We start from the raw sequence: 15959 nt of genomic DNA on the forward strand, positions 1-15959 counted from the left end.
ATTGTACCAATCTATATTCCTAACAATAATGTAAATGAATTTCCTTTTCTACACACTCCTGACATTTTTTATTTCTTAACTTTTAGATAATAGCTACGTTAACAGGTAGGAAATGATATCTCACAGTGGTTTTACATTTCCTTAATGATTAATGTTGTTGAGTACCTTCATAATCAGTTGACCATTATTAGTATTCTTTGGAGAAATGTCTAGTAAGGTCCTTTGCTCATTTTTTTAATTGGGTTATTTGCTGTTCTACTACTGAGATGTATGAGTTCTTTATAAATTTTAGATATTTAACACTTATTTAGATATGTAGCTTGCAAACATTTTTTTCCAATCAGTTAAAGTTGGCTTTTCATTTTGCTGATTATTTCCTTTGCTGTGCGACGTCTGTATTTTACTCTCACAACACACACAATTGAGGCTAATCACATTTCAAGTGATCAAGAGTCACATGTAACTAGTAGGTGCCATATTGAACAGTGCACATCTATAACAAAAGTGAGTCAAAGACCATTTCCAAAGTTCTAAAACATAATCGCATAATCAACAGAAAGCACTAAGTACCTAAACAAAAGTAGAATCTGCCTTTAAAGGTAGACATAGGTTTATGAATAGAGTCAAAACATATTCAGAATTCATTATGTGTCAGTCCCTATTTTTAAGTACTTGTCAGGTATTAATCAATTGATATAAGGCCACTCACTGATGTAGGTACTAGTAACATCCCCCTTTTACATATCTAGAAACAAAGACAAGATAAAATAGGTAAAGATTTAAGCAAAGTAGCCCAAGACAGTGATGCACCCTGGAATACCAGCAGCTTGGGAGGCTGAGACAGGAGGATCACAAATTCAAGGTCTGTCTCAGCAATTTAGTGATACCCTAAGCAACTTAGTGAGACTCTATCTCAAAATAAAAAATAAAAAGGCCCAGGAATGTGGCTCAGTGGTACATAGCCCCTGGGTTAAATCCTCAGTACCAAAAAAGAAAAAAGAATATTTAACCAAGGCTATGCTATACTACAAGAAAAACATCAAAGGTTGAGTTTTTTAAATGAGAATAAAAAAGATGAGCATAAAATAAAAGATACAGTATGGAATAGTAAACAAAAACTATATTTTGGAACTAACAGATTTTTATAACCAAATTATGTTATATAATACTTTTTTATAAGATGCTTCAAACTCTAAATAAATCATGTTATTTTAGATTAGAATTTGTATTTTTTTTAAATAGGGTCTAACTGAGTTGGTTAGGCCTCGCTTTTTTTTTTTAATGTTTTATTTTTATTTTTCGGCAGACACAACATCTTTGTTTGTATGTGGTGCTGAGGATCCAACCCAGGCCGCACACATGCCAGGCAAGTGTGCTACCACTTGAGCCACATCCTCAGCCCCTAGAATTTGTATTTTTAAGCTCTTATTACCACAAACATATCATTTAACTGTAACTAGTAATGTAAAATGAATATATTTAACATCTAGTATTGAAAATTAGTTCTAGCTTAAAGAAAAAATAAAGAACTGTTTTAAGATCATGGATTTTCAGGTAATTTGTTAGGCTTAAGAACTGTACTTTTCTTTTTTGAAACCCTTATTGTATGTCTGATCGTATTATGCTAATTTACTATGGACTTTTTAATAGTCTCAATCTCATTCACTTATCATTTCAAAGAACAAAAAGTACAAGCCAGGCAAGGTGGCAATGGCGCAGGCCTATAATCCCAGCAGCTCAAGAGGCTGACACTGGAAGATCAAAAGTTCAAAGCCAACCTCAGCAACGGCAGAGACATGTTAAGCAACTCAGTGAGACCTGACTCTAAAAAAAATACAAAAAAGTAGGGCTGGGGATGTAGCTCAATGGGTGAGTGCCCCTGAGTTCAATCCCCAGTAACCCCCACCCTGTCCCCCCAAAAAAAGTACAAGAAGATAAGGGCAGGCAAGAATAGAGCTAGTTTCTTTCCTATATTTCAGTTCTAAGGAAAAAATAGAAAGCTATATAATAAATAAACATCACATTAGATGGGTACAATGTACCCCAAAACTTTGCCCTACAACAAGCAGATAATGCTTACTTACAAAATGATACAAACATTACCTAATGGTCATAAAAAGTTCAGATAAAATGCTAGACATCTCTTCAGAATACACATTCAAAAATTCCTCTACTAAAAAACAGTCCTGTGTTAAAGAAAATCTCTGATCAACCCTTAAACTGTCTGACCCCTTTTGTGTACTTAAAATCACAAGATAACACTAGTCTGATCCACAGTTGAAGGCCATGGCAGTTTACACACTGCTGTTTCAGAATGCTACTGCAAAGCCTGATCACACCACCTTCAGTTACATAACAAACCTACTGCCATTTGTTTTCATTATCCCACCCACACACTCAAAACTTCACAAAGGTGGCCAGATCAGAAGGGGAGGGGGGCCTTAAAAAAATAGACCTCATTTATACAATGTGTCTGAGCAAATTTAGCAACAGAAAAAGGTTAGAAGTTCCAATCTGCCTCTGTCATAACAAAGAAATACATCAGTTTGCTAAAAATGTTTCAAAAATATGTTCACATCATTTACATTCTGCCTTTGATCAATTTGAACAATTTCATCAATAAATGCCTCATATAATGTTCACCTGTATGCTTTTTTTTAGGTTTGTTTTGTTTTATTTTGTTTTGCTTCCTTTTGACTGCCTAGCAGTAAATGTGTCAGGCACTGGGCTTGGCTCTTACATATAGATCATCCCATGTTATTCTGGTTAGGGTCTCCTCTAGGAGTTAAAAATACTAGAATCAAAATGACTTTACCACTAACTTATCTGAAGCCTCCCCCCACCATGAAAATATAATTCAGAGATTCTCATACAAATAAACAACTATACTATGAAACTTTAAAAGATTAGTACACAATTATTTATAAATGTCTTTTGTTCTTTGATCACTCTTACAACTGATCAAATAAATTTAAGTACAAAAACCATCCTTTATACATATATATGGTTGTAGTTGGACACAATACCTTTGTTTTATTATTTATTTATTTTTATGTGATGCTAAGGATCGAACACAGGGCCTTGCACGCACTAGGCAAGCACTCTACCGATGAGCCACAACCCCAGCCCCCATTGTTTTTTTAATAATGATAAAATCTTTAGTGTCACCAGAGAAAGAGAATTCAAATCACATCTGTGCTAAATTATAAATAAGGCTAGACACAGTGGTACATTCCTGAAACCTCAGCTACTCAGTAGGCTGAAGCAAGAGGACTTTAAGTTCAAAATCAGCCTTGGAAACAGTGAGACCTAGTCTCAAATTAAAAAATAAAAAACGTTGGGGCTGGGATTGTGGCTCAGTGGTCAAGCGCTCCCCTAGCACAGGCAGGACCTGGGTTCGATCCTCAACACCACATAAAAAATAAAGGCATTGTGTTGTGTCCATCTACATCTAAAAAATAAATATTTAAAAAATATATAAATAAATAAATAAAATAAAAAACGTGGGGCTGGGGTTGCGGCTCAGTGGTAGAGCATTTGCCTAGTATGTACAATCCTCAGCACCAAATATAATTAATTGTGTCCAACTACAACTAAAAAAATAATAAAAAAAACTCTGGGGATGTAGCTCAGTGGTACCAAAAAAAAAAAAAAAATAGAACAGGATACAGTGGCACATGCCAACAATCCCAGCTGCTCAGAAGACTCAAGAGGATTGCAAGTTAAGGGCCAGCTCAGCAATTTAGCTAGACCCTAAGCAACTTAGTGAGACTCTGCCTCAAAATAAAAAGGGATGGGGATGTAGCTCAGTGATGAATTGCTCCTGGGTTAAAGCCCACATATCTGTGTAATCACCATATTATTATGACTTTAGCATGCAAGATCAAAAAAAAAACTTACATAAAAAAGTAGTTCTAAAATAACCCACTAATAATTCAATATATAATTCAAGATAAATCTTCAAAATGATTCAATATAAAGCATTTTTTTAAAATTCCCCTTTAATTGGCCCTTTAGCCCACAGAAAATGTCAAAGATGACCATTCCCCTGATAAATATGATTCAACAAAACAAAAAAGGCACTAGAAATTCAATTCAAAATGAAGGAGATACAATTTAACATAAATGAAAAGTTCAAGAGCCTAACACTGCATGGCTCCAAATAACTGAACGTATTTAGTACCCTTACCTGTTTCTGAAATGTATGTAACAGGATCCTTCCGCAAAATTTTACTAGGTTTAGAAGACAATGGCAATTTTTCTGATTGCTTTTTGGCATTTTTTACCTGCACTGTCTCCTCTGATTCTGAATCTGTAGGTGAACGGAAAATAAAACTTTGAAAAGAAGTATTATAATATTCTTAAGTAGTTATTGTGAATCAATTCCTCAAGGCCCTTTTCAGAGCACATCTCTCTTGTAAATTGTCATCCCTTAGTTTTAGCCAGCAATAAGCCTGTATATTAGTTTCCTCTTACAAATCACCACAAAATTTATAACTTAAAACAACATAAATTTATCATCTTCATGGTTCTGGAGGTTACAAGTCTGAAATGGATCTCACTGATCAAAAAAAAAAAAAAAATCAAGGTGTCAACAGGGCTGTTCCTTGCTGGATCACTCAGGAAGGAATCACTTTCCCTGACTTTTCCAGCTGCTAGTGGCTGCCAACATTTCTTGGCTCATAACCACTTCTTCCATCATCAGACCCAGCAACATCAAGTAGAGTCCTTCTCATTCTGCCATCTCTGATTCTCTGAACTTCCTCAATAATCTCTCTCTAAATTTCTTCTTCTGCCTTCCTACTTCTTATGCACACAAAGCCCACCTCAATCCAGGATTATCTTCCTATTTGAAGGTCATCCAATTAGCCTCTGTAACTTTTATTTCCTTCTGTCACTTAACCTAACATATTCACAGGTTCTAGGAATTAGGCTCTAGGTATCTTTAGGGACCATTATTCTGCCCACCACAGCCTAATTGCCCAGAACACTTAAATATTATAAATGAGGACAAAGTGTGAGCACTTAGCATAATGTTTCATAAACTGGCTGTCCTTCCTCTTCCTCTGCACCATTCATTTATAAGTCCTGACTCATACTGTCTTAAATTATATCAAACAATTATATTGCAATAGTTTTCCAAACAAAGGAAACTCCTAGAGAACAGACACACACTTCTATAAATTTCTTACAACACAGAGCAATATGGGATGGGGATATAGCTCAGTTGGTAGAGTGCTTGCTTTGCAAGCATCAAGGCCCTGGGTTCAATCCCCAGAGTGTGTTCGCACATACATACACACACACCAAAAAAAAAAAAGAAACAAAAAAAAAAACAAAAAACAAGAGCAGTAAAAGGCATATAATAAATACTAAATACTTTTAGAACTGAGGCAATACAATTTCTATCACTGTCAAAATCATGATAAAAAGTCTGAGTGGAGTGACACATACCTGGAATCCCAGCTACTCAAAGAGACTGAGACAGGTTGATTATTTGAGCCCAGGAGTTTGAGAGCAAAGTGAGCAACACAGTGAGACCCCATTTCAAAAGATAAATAAAGCTACTAGGAGACTGAGTATCACAAATTCAAGGCCTTTTTAAATGCAAGCAAAAATGATTACATCTTTTAATCAAACACAAAAAATAAACTTTAGACCTCTGTTTTAAAAACAATATTCTAAGGGCTGGGGGTATGGCTCAAGTGGTAGCCTGCTCACCTAGCATGTATAAGGCACTGGGTTCGATTCTCAGCACCACATAGAAACAAAATAAAGATATTGTGTTCGCCTAAAACTAAAAAATAAATATTAAAAAATAAATAAATAAATAAAAACAATATTTTAAGACACTCTTTTTCAAATTCAACTTTCAAGAACCTCCAGCCCAAAGAAAAAATAATTATTTTTTTAAAATATGGGCTGGGAATATAGCTAGTAGAGCTGATATAGTGCTTGGATAGTATGTATGAAGTCCTGAGTTTGATCCTCAGTACTGCAAATGAATGAATGAATGAATGAATACACCATAATCAAAGTAAATATGAGACATATGCTACATATTCTATCCCCATCCAAACAACCTTAATACATTAATATATTTAGGTTCTGGGCTGGGGATATATGACATCCTGGAATTGATCCTAGCACCACAGAACACAACCATACATGTACACATATACACACACATATACACACATGTATGAATAGATGCATATTAGATATAACATTCATGTTCTAATAAATTCTGCAATTGAATAAAATTGTTTTAGAGGGGCACAGTGTTGCCTGCCTATAATCCCAGCACTTGGGAGTGAGGCAGGAGGTTCAAAACCAGCTGGGCAACATAGCAAGACCTCCATCTCAAAAAAAAAAAAAAAAAGAAAAGAAAAAATTACTTAATTTAAAAAAAAAATTTTTTTTTGGAGGGGCGGGTATAGTGCTAAGGATTGAACCCAGAGCCTTGTGCATATGAGGCAAGCACTCTACCAACTGAGCTATATCCCCAGCCCCTAAAAATTGATTCAATAGCCAGACACAGTGGCACACACCTGCAATCCCAGCAACTCAGAAGGCTGAAGCAGGATTGCAAATTCATTGTCAGCCCAGCAACTTAACAAGACCCTGTCTCAAAATAAAAAATAAAAAGAACTGGGGATGTAGCTCAATGGTAAAGTACCCCTGGGTTCAATAATAGGTACCCAAAAAAAAAAAATTTACTTGCACATACAGCCCTATTCTCACAGTACTTATAAACATCATAGAGAACTAAGTGCCTCAGAACATCATTGTAAAACACTGTTCTAAGAAATACAAAATAATTTTTAAACTTTAAAGGTCCTTAGAAGAACTATTACCTGAATCATAGATAATCCTCTTTTTCTTGTTTGGTTGCTTCTGTTTGGAGGCATCCTCTTTACAAGAGCTATTTACCTAAAAACATCATAATATAATTAGAACACAAAGAAGCCTATCATATAACATCCCTTTATCCCCCCCCCCCATTAGTCTTGGGCTTAATGGTTCTCAAGAACGATTTTGTTCCCAAGGAGACATATGTCAATGTTGGGAGACATTATTACTTATCACAACTGAGGGGGAGGAGGGTTATGGGACATCTAATAAGTAAACCAGAGATGCTACTAAACATCCTACCATTCACAGAACAGTCTTCCACAACAGAGTTTCTAGCCCAAAATGTTAATAATGCACTTACTGGACTAAAGAATAAGCCACACAATAACTGTATCAGGATGGTAAAGAATTACAGAAAAAGCTATATTATTATTGGGCCTCAATAATGTATAACAAAGAATAAAAGAATGTCAGATATTAAAAGACAAGGTGATACAGTTTGAATCTTGAGTGCCCCCCAAAGACCCATGTGTTAAAGGCTTGGTTGCCAGGGTAGTATAGCACTATTGGGAGGCAGTGAAACTTTTTAAGTTATGAGGCAGATGGGGTGGGGTGGAGCTGTCCCCAAAAGGGGATTGTGAAACACTGAATCCTTTCTCTTTCTCTTTTGCCCCTTGGCCATGAAGTGAATAACTTTGCTCTGTTATATGCTCACACCATGAGGTACTACCTCACCACCATACTAAAGCAATGGGATAAATCAAACATGGACTAGAACCTCCAAAACTGTGAGCCAAAATAAACCTTTTCTCTTTGTAAGCTGACTATCCTAGCTATTTTATTATAGTAACAGAAATTATCTTAACATTATACAAGGCAGTACTTCCTAAAAAAATGAAAACTAAACTGAAATAAAATCTAAACTAGAAACCCACTACTATCCAATGCCTTTTGGAAAAATAAAACCAAGGCAAAAGGCATTATTCATATTTTGTAATTAAACATCACATTTCTAACATTAAAATTTTCCAAAAAAGCATCAAGAAAGCAGGCAGCAAAAAAAAAAAAAAAAAAAAAAAAAACTGTAAACAATTAAAAGGTAAAAATATATGCTATTTCTGTTCATAATGAAACTTCAAAAACATAAAATCAACTAGTTTGCTAGAAAATGGAACAAATGAACCATTATAATTCAATCTATACCATTAAATCAGAGAACAGAGTTAATAGCAACTACAATAATTCAAAAGTCAAAGATGTTTTCTCCCAAAGGAAAGAACTACAGAAAAGGAATTCCAAATTCTGCCTATTATAAACTTTGCCACAATTTCTGGTTTTCTCCTATCCTTTCTGGAACACCTCCAATCACTTAGCTAAAGTTAAACGAATTGAATAAAGATTTCTGCAGCTGCCTGTCACAGGGGAGGCAAGAATTTAGAGCTTAAATTCAGTCACGTCAACTGCCTAATAAACCAAAAGAATCAACATTCTTTGGAATAATATAACAGAATCCAAACTTCCTACACCATATCATTCACAATCTCCATGATAAATCCAAAATAACTAGACATACAAAGAAAGAAAAAAATATGACCTATAATGACTTGATTATATACAAACTTGAGTGGACCACAAGGTATGTCAGAAACACAAAGTGTTTCTGTGAGGGTGCTTTTGGATGAGCTTAATAAATAGAATAAATCAATAATAGGCCAAGTTAAGCAGATACCCTCTGTTTAGTCAGCTTTTCATCACTGTGACCAAAATACCTGACAAGAACAATTTGAAGGAGGAAAAGGTATTTTGGCTCCCAGTTTCAGAAATTCAGTCTATGGTTGGCTGATTCCATAGCTCTGGTCACAAGTGATGCAGAACATCATGGCACAAGGTCATGGTAGAAGAAAGCAGCTCAGGACATGGCAACCAGGAAACAAGAGTTAGCTCTGCTCACCAGGGAGAGTTACACACCCAGTGACCTACTTCTTCCAGCCACACTCTGCCTGCCTGCAGTTACTGCCTAGTTAATCCATCAGTGGATTAATCCACAGATTAGATCAGACCTCTTAATCATTTCATATCTGAAAATTCTTACATTGTCTCACACCATGAACTTTTGGGGGACACTTCATACCTAAACCATAACACTGCCCCTCATGTAGATGAACTTCAACCAAGTAGGTGGAGGCCTAAAAATAACAAAAGGCTGAATAAGAATTCTTTATGCCAGACTGCTCGCAGCTAGGACATCAGTTTTTTCCTGCCTTTGGACTATAACTGGAATGTCACCCTTCCTGGGTCTTAAGTTTGTCAGGCTTCAGACCAGAACCACACTATTAGCTCTCCTGTTTCTCAGGCCTTCAAACTTAAGACTAGAACTACACCATTAGCTCTCCAAGTCTCCAACTTGCCAACTGCAACTTTTTAGCCTCTGTAATCACATGAACCCATTCTTTGTAATAAATTTCTTTATACGTATATGTATACATATGTATGTATGTGTATGTATATATATATACACACATATCCTATTGGTTCTGTTTCTCTGGAGACCCCAATACAAATTTTAGTACTGAGAAATGGAATACTGCTATAAATACAAATAAATACATATATAAAATATATACAATAAATAAAAGTATAAAATAAGATACATAAAATATGGAAGCATCTTTAGAACTGAGTAATGGGTAAGAGCTACTAGGGTTTTGAGATACAAGCTAGAAGAAACCTAGATTGCCACAACTGTTAATAGAAATATGGACATTAAAGTCAATTCCAGTAAAGGCTCATAAAAAAAGAAGAGTTAAATGAGTGCTATAGTAAAAACTTCTTTCATCTCAGAGAATATGTATATTATCACGAACAGAATGTTCATAAAAATAAGAATATAGGGCTTGGGATCTAGCTCAGTGGTAGAGTGTTTCCCTAGCATGCACAAGGGCCTTAGATCTGATACCCAACACAAAGAAAGGAAGGAAGGAGTAAGAGGTTATTGAAAACTAGAGTAAAGAACTTGGCTGAGTTGTGTTCTTGTATTTTGTGAAAGACAGAACTTCTAAAGAAGAAAATTAGATATTTAGCTGAGAAGATTTCAGAGCAAAATGTTGATGGTGTAGCTTGAGTCCTGCTGATTGCTTATAGTAAAAATGGAGGAGAGAGAGATGTATTGAAAAGGGATTGTTAAGCAAAAAGGAACCAGAACTTAAAGACTTGAAAAATTCTCAGCCTGTTTATATTGCAAAAAATGAGAAAGCATGTTCTGAAGAGAATGCCCAAAGCATCTGAATTAGCACTAAAGAGATTATGGGATTCCATAAGCACAAACACTGCCAGTTTGAACTGAAGGGGATGGAGACAGAACAAAGGAAGGATGTGGGACTTCTTAGATTCTATAGGACAGAATAATAGTTACATTCTTCAGGGAAAAAAGGAAGAACAACAGCAAAGGCAATTCAGAGGTCATCAGAATTGCCTCTTCAGTTTCAACAGTGTGAAACCTGAAGCCGCTTGGTTTCAACAGACCAGACATCCTCCACCTGTAACTTTGAAGGAGAGAGGTCCTGGAGAGCCACACAGGCAAGACTGCTGCCTAGGGCTATGGAGACAGAACTACCACCCAGTAGGTCTGGAAGATAGGGCATAAACCAAAAAAAAATTTATTCTTGAGCCTTAAAAATATAATGTGCCCTGCTAGATTTTAGACTTGCTTGACACAACCCACTATCCCTTTCTTCCTTCTGATGACTCCCTTTTGGAATGGGAAGGTCTAGCTTATGCCTGTTTCACCATGATATTTGGTTTCAAAGATTCACAGCTAGAGAGGATGAATCATACTTCAAATCTCACCTATATCTGATTTAGATGACATTTAGATGAGACTTTGGACTTTAAGACAATGCTGGAATGAATTTAAGACTGTTTGTGGCTACTGAGATGGAACGAATGTACTTTGCATATGAGGGCACAATTTCAGATGACCATGGATGAAATGTTACACAGACCGAATGATCTTATTAAATCTAATTTACTCATGGCTCCCAGTATATCAAGTTTAGGAACTCAGTTTATTTAACATTTCATACAATAAAAAATTACGTTTGGAAAACTGACCTTGATTTCCTTTATTCCTTTCTTTCCTTTTAAAGTTTCTTCAACAGACTTTGTTTTCTCATTCTTCTTTACTGTTTCACTTACAAGTTTTTTTCCACTTGGTATAACTCCAAAGAATTTCCGAATGTCCTAAAAGAGAAAATAAAGACTCATAAATAAATAGTAACCATATAATATTCTAAATTCAACAATAAATGGCACTGCTTATCTCACACACTGGTTTACCCTAAGTAATTTCTCCATACCAAGATAGTTCCATGCATGCAGTAGCATCCTTTAAATGTACAAAAGCTACCTGATAAGATTACCTGCATTAAAAACAATTTGCGGGGAGGGGGGACGGGAGAGGGCTGAGGTTGTGGCTCAGTGGTAGAGCACTTGCCTAGCACATGTGAGGCCCTGGGTTCAATCCTAAGCACCACATAAAAATAAATAAATAAAATAAAGTTTAAAAAAAAAAAAAAATTTGCCAGGCTGGGATATGGCTCAGTGGTAGAGTACTTGCCTAGTATGTGCAAAGTCTCAGGTATTTATTGATCATGTATGTACAACATAACCCAACATAGCTGGGGAGAAAACAAAAAGTTGAATATGATCTTTATCCATGGAATGTATTCTTCAGTTTACGAGAAATATAACTCTTTCAACCCTAATCTCTCTTAGTTGCTAGGAAAGCTTGAAGTTACTTTCTCCTTTATATGATTTTCCCAAATTTCTGAAGAAAAACTTGGGGTGCTCATTACAATATGTTCTTCTTACTCTACTCCATATTCATCTTTAGAACTCAAACCAATTCAATGCAACTTTACAATTTATAATTAAAATTACTCACTTTTCTCATACTTCTCAACACAATGTGACTCAGCAAAAAGCTTCATTGCTGAACTACTATCCCTTCACAACATCTCCATTTATAAATATGTTTACAGGCAAGGGTGTAAGGATCACAAAATATTAAGAACTTGAAATCTTTTTTTTTTAAAGAGAGAGTGAGAGAGGAGAGAGAGAGAGAGAGAGAGAGAGAGAGAGAGAGAGAGAGAGAGAGAATTTTTAATATTCATTTCTTAGTTCTCGGCGGACACAACATCTTTGTTGGTATGTGGTGCTGAGGATCGAACCCGGGCCGCACGCATGCCAGGCGAGCGCGCTACCGCTTGAGCCACATCCCCAGCCCAGAATTTGAAATCTTAATTCCAAAGAACTGAGTTCAAGAACCAGCTGTAGGGGCTGGGGCTGAGGCTCAGTGGTAGAGCGCTTGCCCAGCATGTGAGGCACTGGGTTCAATCCTTAACACCACATAAAAATAAATAAATAAAGGCATTCTGTCCATCTACAACTACAAAAAAATGAAGAAAAAAAAACAGCTGTACCATTTTCCTATCCTTCATGTTCATAATTTTTAACTTTTTTATCCCTCCAACTTCTCTCTTTATTCTTTGAGAGAAATGACTACAAAAGTACTTTTATAAGAAGAGATGGCAATTTGCTGGATCTAAGCAATAACTGTCATACTCATATGATATCAAAAACCTCAAAGTGTGTTTTTCAAGACACAAACAGCTTTGGGCTAAGCCAATAAACAAAGCAGACAAATGAGGCACAGAGGCATGTTAACATAAGAGATGAGAGAAAGATTAAAGACTTCCCTGATTTTAAACCCTCTTTTGTAAATCTCCTAATATAGAAAAGTTATAAATCCATTAATTAAGTCTAAATCTTAAAAAAAAAAAAAAACCCCACTGCTTATAGAATGGATACCTCATCTCTAACACTGAAACATCTTGTGAGGTACTAAAGCAAAGAATAGAAAAAGACAGCCTTGGGGCTGGGGCTCAGTGATAGCGCACTTGCCTGGTATGTGTGAGGCACTGGGTTCGATTCTCAGCACCACGTATAAATAAATAAAAGTAAAGATCTATCAACAACTAAAGAATATTTTTTAAAAAGACAGGCTTCCTTATAAATTGCAAAGAATCAAGTTTAAGGCTGACTATTTTATTGCTTCTGAAGGAAATATGTTTCACATCAGTTTCACTTTTTGAAATTACACAGTAATTCTTCACTAAAATAGTGATGATTATTTAAACACACACAGAGTTGCATCATGGAAATACCAAAACTTGAACCATCAGTGTACCAAGTTTTGAATAGTAGGTCTTTTTAACATCCATGTACAACCCAGTTTTGAACCACAAATGCTTAAAACTCCAAAGAAAACAAAATGTAATTCAGAGAATAAAACTATCAGTAACACTGAACACTCTGATTTTATCTCTACTGCCACTCTTAACACTGTCACACCCTTTCCTTCCTAATTCTTTCCATTCTTTCCTTTACTTTTCTCTTATTCTACCCACTCCCTCCCCCCACCTCCCTATACTCTGAAGCATAAAAGAAATAAATGCATCCTGATCTCACTCAATATGTACTAAAAACCTAAACTTTTAGAAAAGAATTGTCATAAACAACTTCTTAGGACTCTTTCCAGTATGAGCAGCTGTAGAATACAAACATGTAAGAAGCAAAGGTCAGCAATTAGGCTAATTAATTTATACAGCGTGACTTTACATTACCCTTCCAATTAACATTTCCTTTCTAATACTCTACATCTTCAAAGATTTCATGCGATGCAGATCAATCCCTAGTATCTAATCATATTACCAAAGAATGGCTCTCAACACTTCCCTTGCCTGCCAGATTATTTAAGTAAAAAGGAAGAAAAGGGAACAATTTTTTAAATTGGCAAGCCTTCTAAGCAGAAAACCAAAGCTATAAACATTATAAAGAGGTCTGACTAGATAAAAATCAAAAAAGATGCCAAAAAGTTAAAATAGAGGCAACCAAAAACTGTCTACAATATTTGTAAATATATGTAATACATAAATGAGTTCCTACAAATCAACAGAAGATAAGCCAAAATAACAATAAAAGCTAGTAATAGACAAGTTAAAAATGAAATGCAAACAACCAACACACAGAAGACGCTCAACTTCACAAATAATAAACAGGTAAATTAAAATTTGATTGGTTTCCTCTAAGCTTTAAAAGATTGATAATGCTAAAATTCATCAAGGATGTGGGGAAACATCCTTACAACACTGAGAGAAGTAAAAACTGGCATAACCTTCCTGGAAGATAATTCAGCAATACTTATCAAAATCTTTTTTTATATATATATTTTTAGTTACAGACAGACACAATATCTTTGTCTTATTTATTTTTATGTTGTGTTTAGGATTGAACCCAGTGCCCCACATGTGCTAGGCAAGTACTCTACCACTGAGCTACAACCCCAGCCCCACTTATCAAAATCTTAAATGTAGCCAGGATATAGCATGCCTGTAGCCCCAGCTACTAGGGAAGTAAAACTTTAAATGTGCACATACCCCCTGTCCCAGAATATAGTTTTTCTTTGACCATTTCTGGGGAGCAGAAACAAAAAAGAGCAGTTATTAACTATTCTTTCTTTTTTCAATGATTATTAATTGAACAAATAGGTCAATTCAAGTGAGCCAAAAGATTCAGGCAAAGATCACATAAAAGTTAGATAAAAAATTTTAACAGAAAAACTAAGTAAAATGCTTAGTTTTCATATTTGACTTACAGCAACTGGACACAGATTTATGTCTTTTGATAATTCTGTGTGGTGAATAGTGCAAATAAAATTAAAATACATTCCCACTTTATAAATGAATGGAATGAATAAGTCAGACAAACAAGTTTTCCACTTACTATGAGACTTGTGGCATGAGTTACTTCATTTCTCTGTCCTTTTTCGTCTCCTCATGATGCCACTTGCCTCACAGACCCCTATGAGGATTAGCAGTGGCACACCAAAAACCTCCAGAATGGAAACTGGTCCTCTCACTCCAAATCTCTATCCTAGTTTTCAACTTGACCATGGCTGCCTCCTCAGAGTGTTTCTATAACTCTAGGGACTATACAAAAGCAGATGCAGGCCCCAATTAGAGACGTGCACTTTCCCCTCCTACCATTTTTTTAAAATATTTTTTAGCTGTCAATGGACCTTTTTTTTTTTTAATTTATTTTATGTGGTGCTAAGAATCAAACCCAGTGCCTCACACATGCTAGGTAAGCATTCTACCACTGAGCCACAACCCCAGCCTCCTCCTACCATTTTTGATACACTTGATCCTTTTAAGCTTACAGGTAGGCTCTGTGCCAGGGACTTAGGATGCAAAGTTGAGTGCTCCTTTATGAGAAAAAAATGCCTTCATGAAGCTTCCTGGAAGATAAATGGGTACATTAGTACATAAAGGCCTAATACAGTACAGAGCACTGGGTTCAATCCTCAGCACCACATAAAAATAAAAAGCTAATCACAAGGCTATGAAAGCACCGGGAGCACTTAATACAGGACTAAAGAAGCAACACCTGAACTGAGCCTTAACACCTGATGCTCATAGAAAGTTAAGCTTAAAGACATTTGTTAGTTCCATATAGCAAGCTTGTCTATCTTACTACCATATCTCAAGTACAGGGTCAGTACACCAGATTAAGTAGATGTTTGATTAATAGTCAATGAATACATAAATGGTTATTCCTAAAACCACTCACCTTCAAACCTGGGATCAGAAAAAAAGGCTCTGGATTATGTAAAATGAAATTGTGGTAGACTTCTTTTTGTTTTTGCAGTACTGAGGACTGAACCCAGAGTCTCACACATGCTAGGCAAGCACTCTACCACAAAGCTACATCCCCCCCAACCTTTTTTTTTTTTTTTTTGAGACAGTGTCTCTCTAAATTGGAGAGGCTAACCTTGAATGTGATCCTCCTGCCTCAGTCTCCAGAATCACTGGGATTAACTGCGTGTGGCTTAGATTTGTTTTGAAATATGGGGCTGCAGCCTGGGCAGCGGCAGCGGAGGCCCTCTGCCTCCCACCTCCAACCATGCATGTCCAGTACTGATGACAAATGGGTACATTAGTACAAAAAGACCTAAATATAGTACAGAGCACTGGGTTCATCCTAAA

General features: G+C 35.9%; 1 protein-coding gene across 4 annotated transcripts in view; it reads right to left on the bottom strand.

The window, feature by feature from the left end:
- Window positions 1–15959, bottom strand: part of RFC1 (replication factor C subunit 1) — a 115291-nt gene that overhangs the window by 88390 nt on the left and 10942 nt on the right. For 3 of the 4 annotated variants that reach the window (XR_014023223.1, XR_014023224.1, XM_081303569.1), the window contains exons 2-4: window positions 10966–11094; window positions 6858–6933; window positions 4190–4312 (exon numbers count right to left, since the gene is read on the bottom strand). Coding sequence is in view for 2 of the 4 variants with exons in the window: in XM_081303569.1 (XP_081159695.1) it covers window positions 4190–4312; window positions 6858–6933; window positions 10966–11094 (328 nt within the window). In the remaining 2 variants the exon portion in view is untranslated. The remainder of the gene's footprint in view (window positions 1–4189; window positions 4313–6857; window positions 6934–10965; window positions 11095–15959) is intronic. The other variant, XM_081303568.1, reaches the window with a different exon arrangement.

Source organism: Spermophilus citellus, assembly GCF_964194105.1.
Source record: "Spermophilus citellus genome assembly, chromosome: 8".
Lineage (NCBI taxonomy): Eukaryota > Metazoa > Chordata > Mammalia > Rodentia > Sciuridae > Spermophilus > Spermophilus citellus.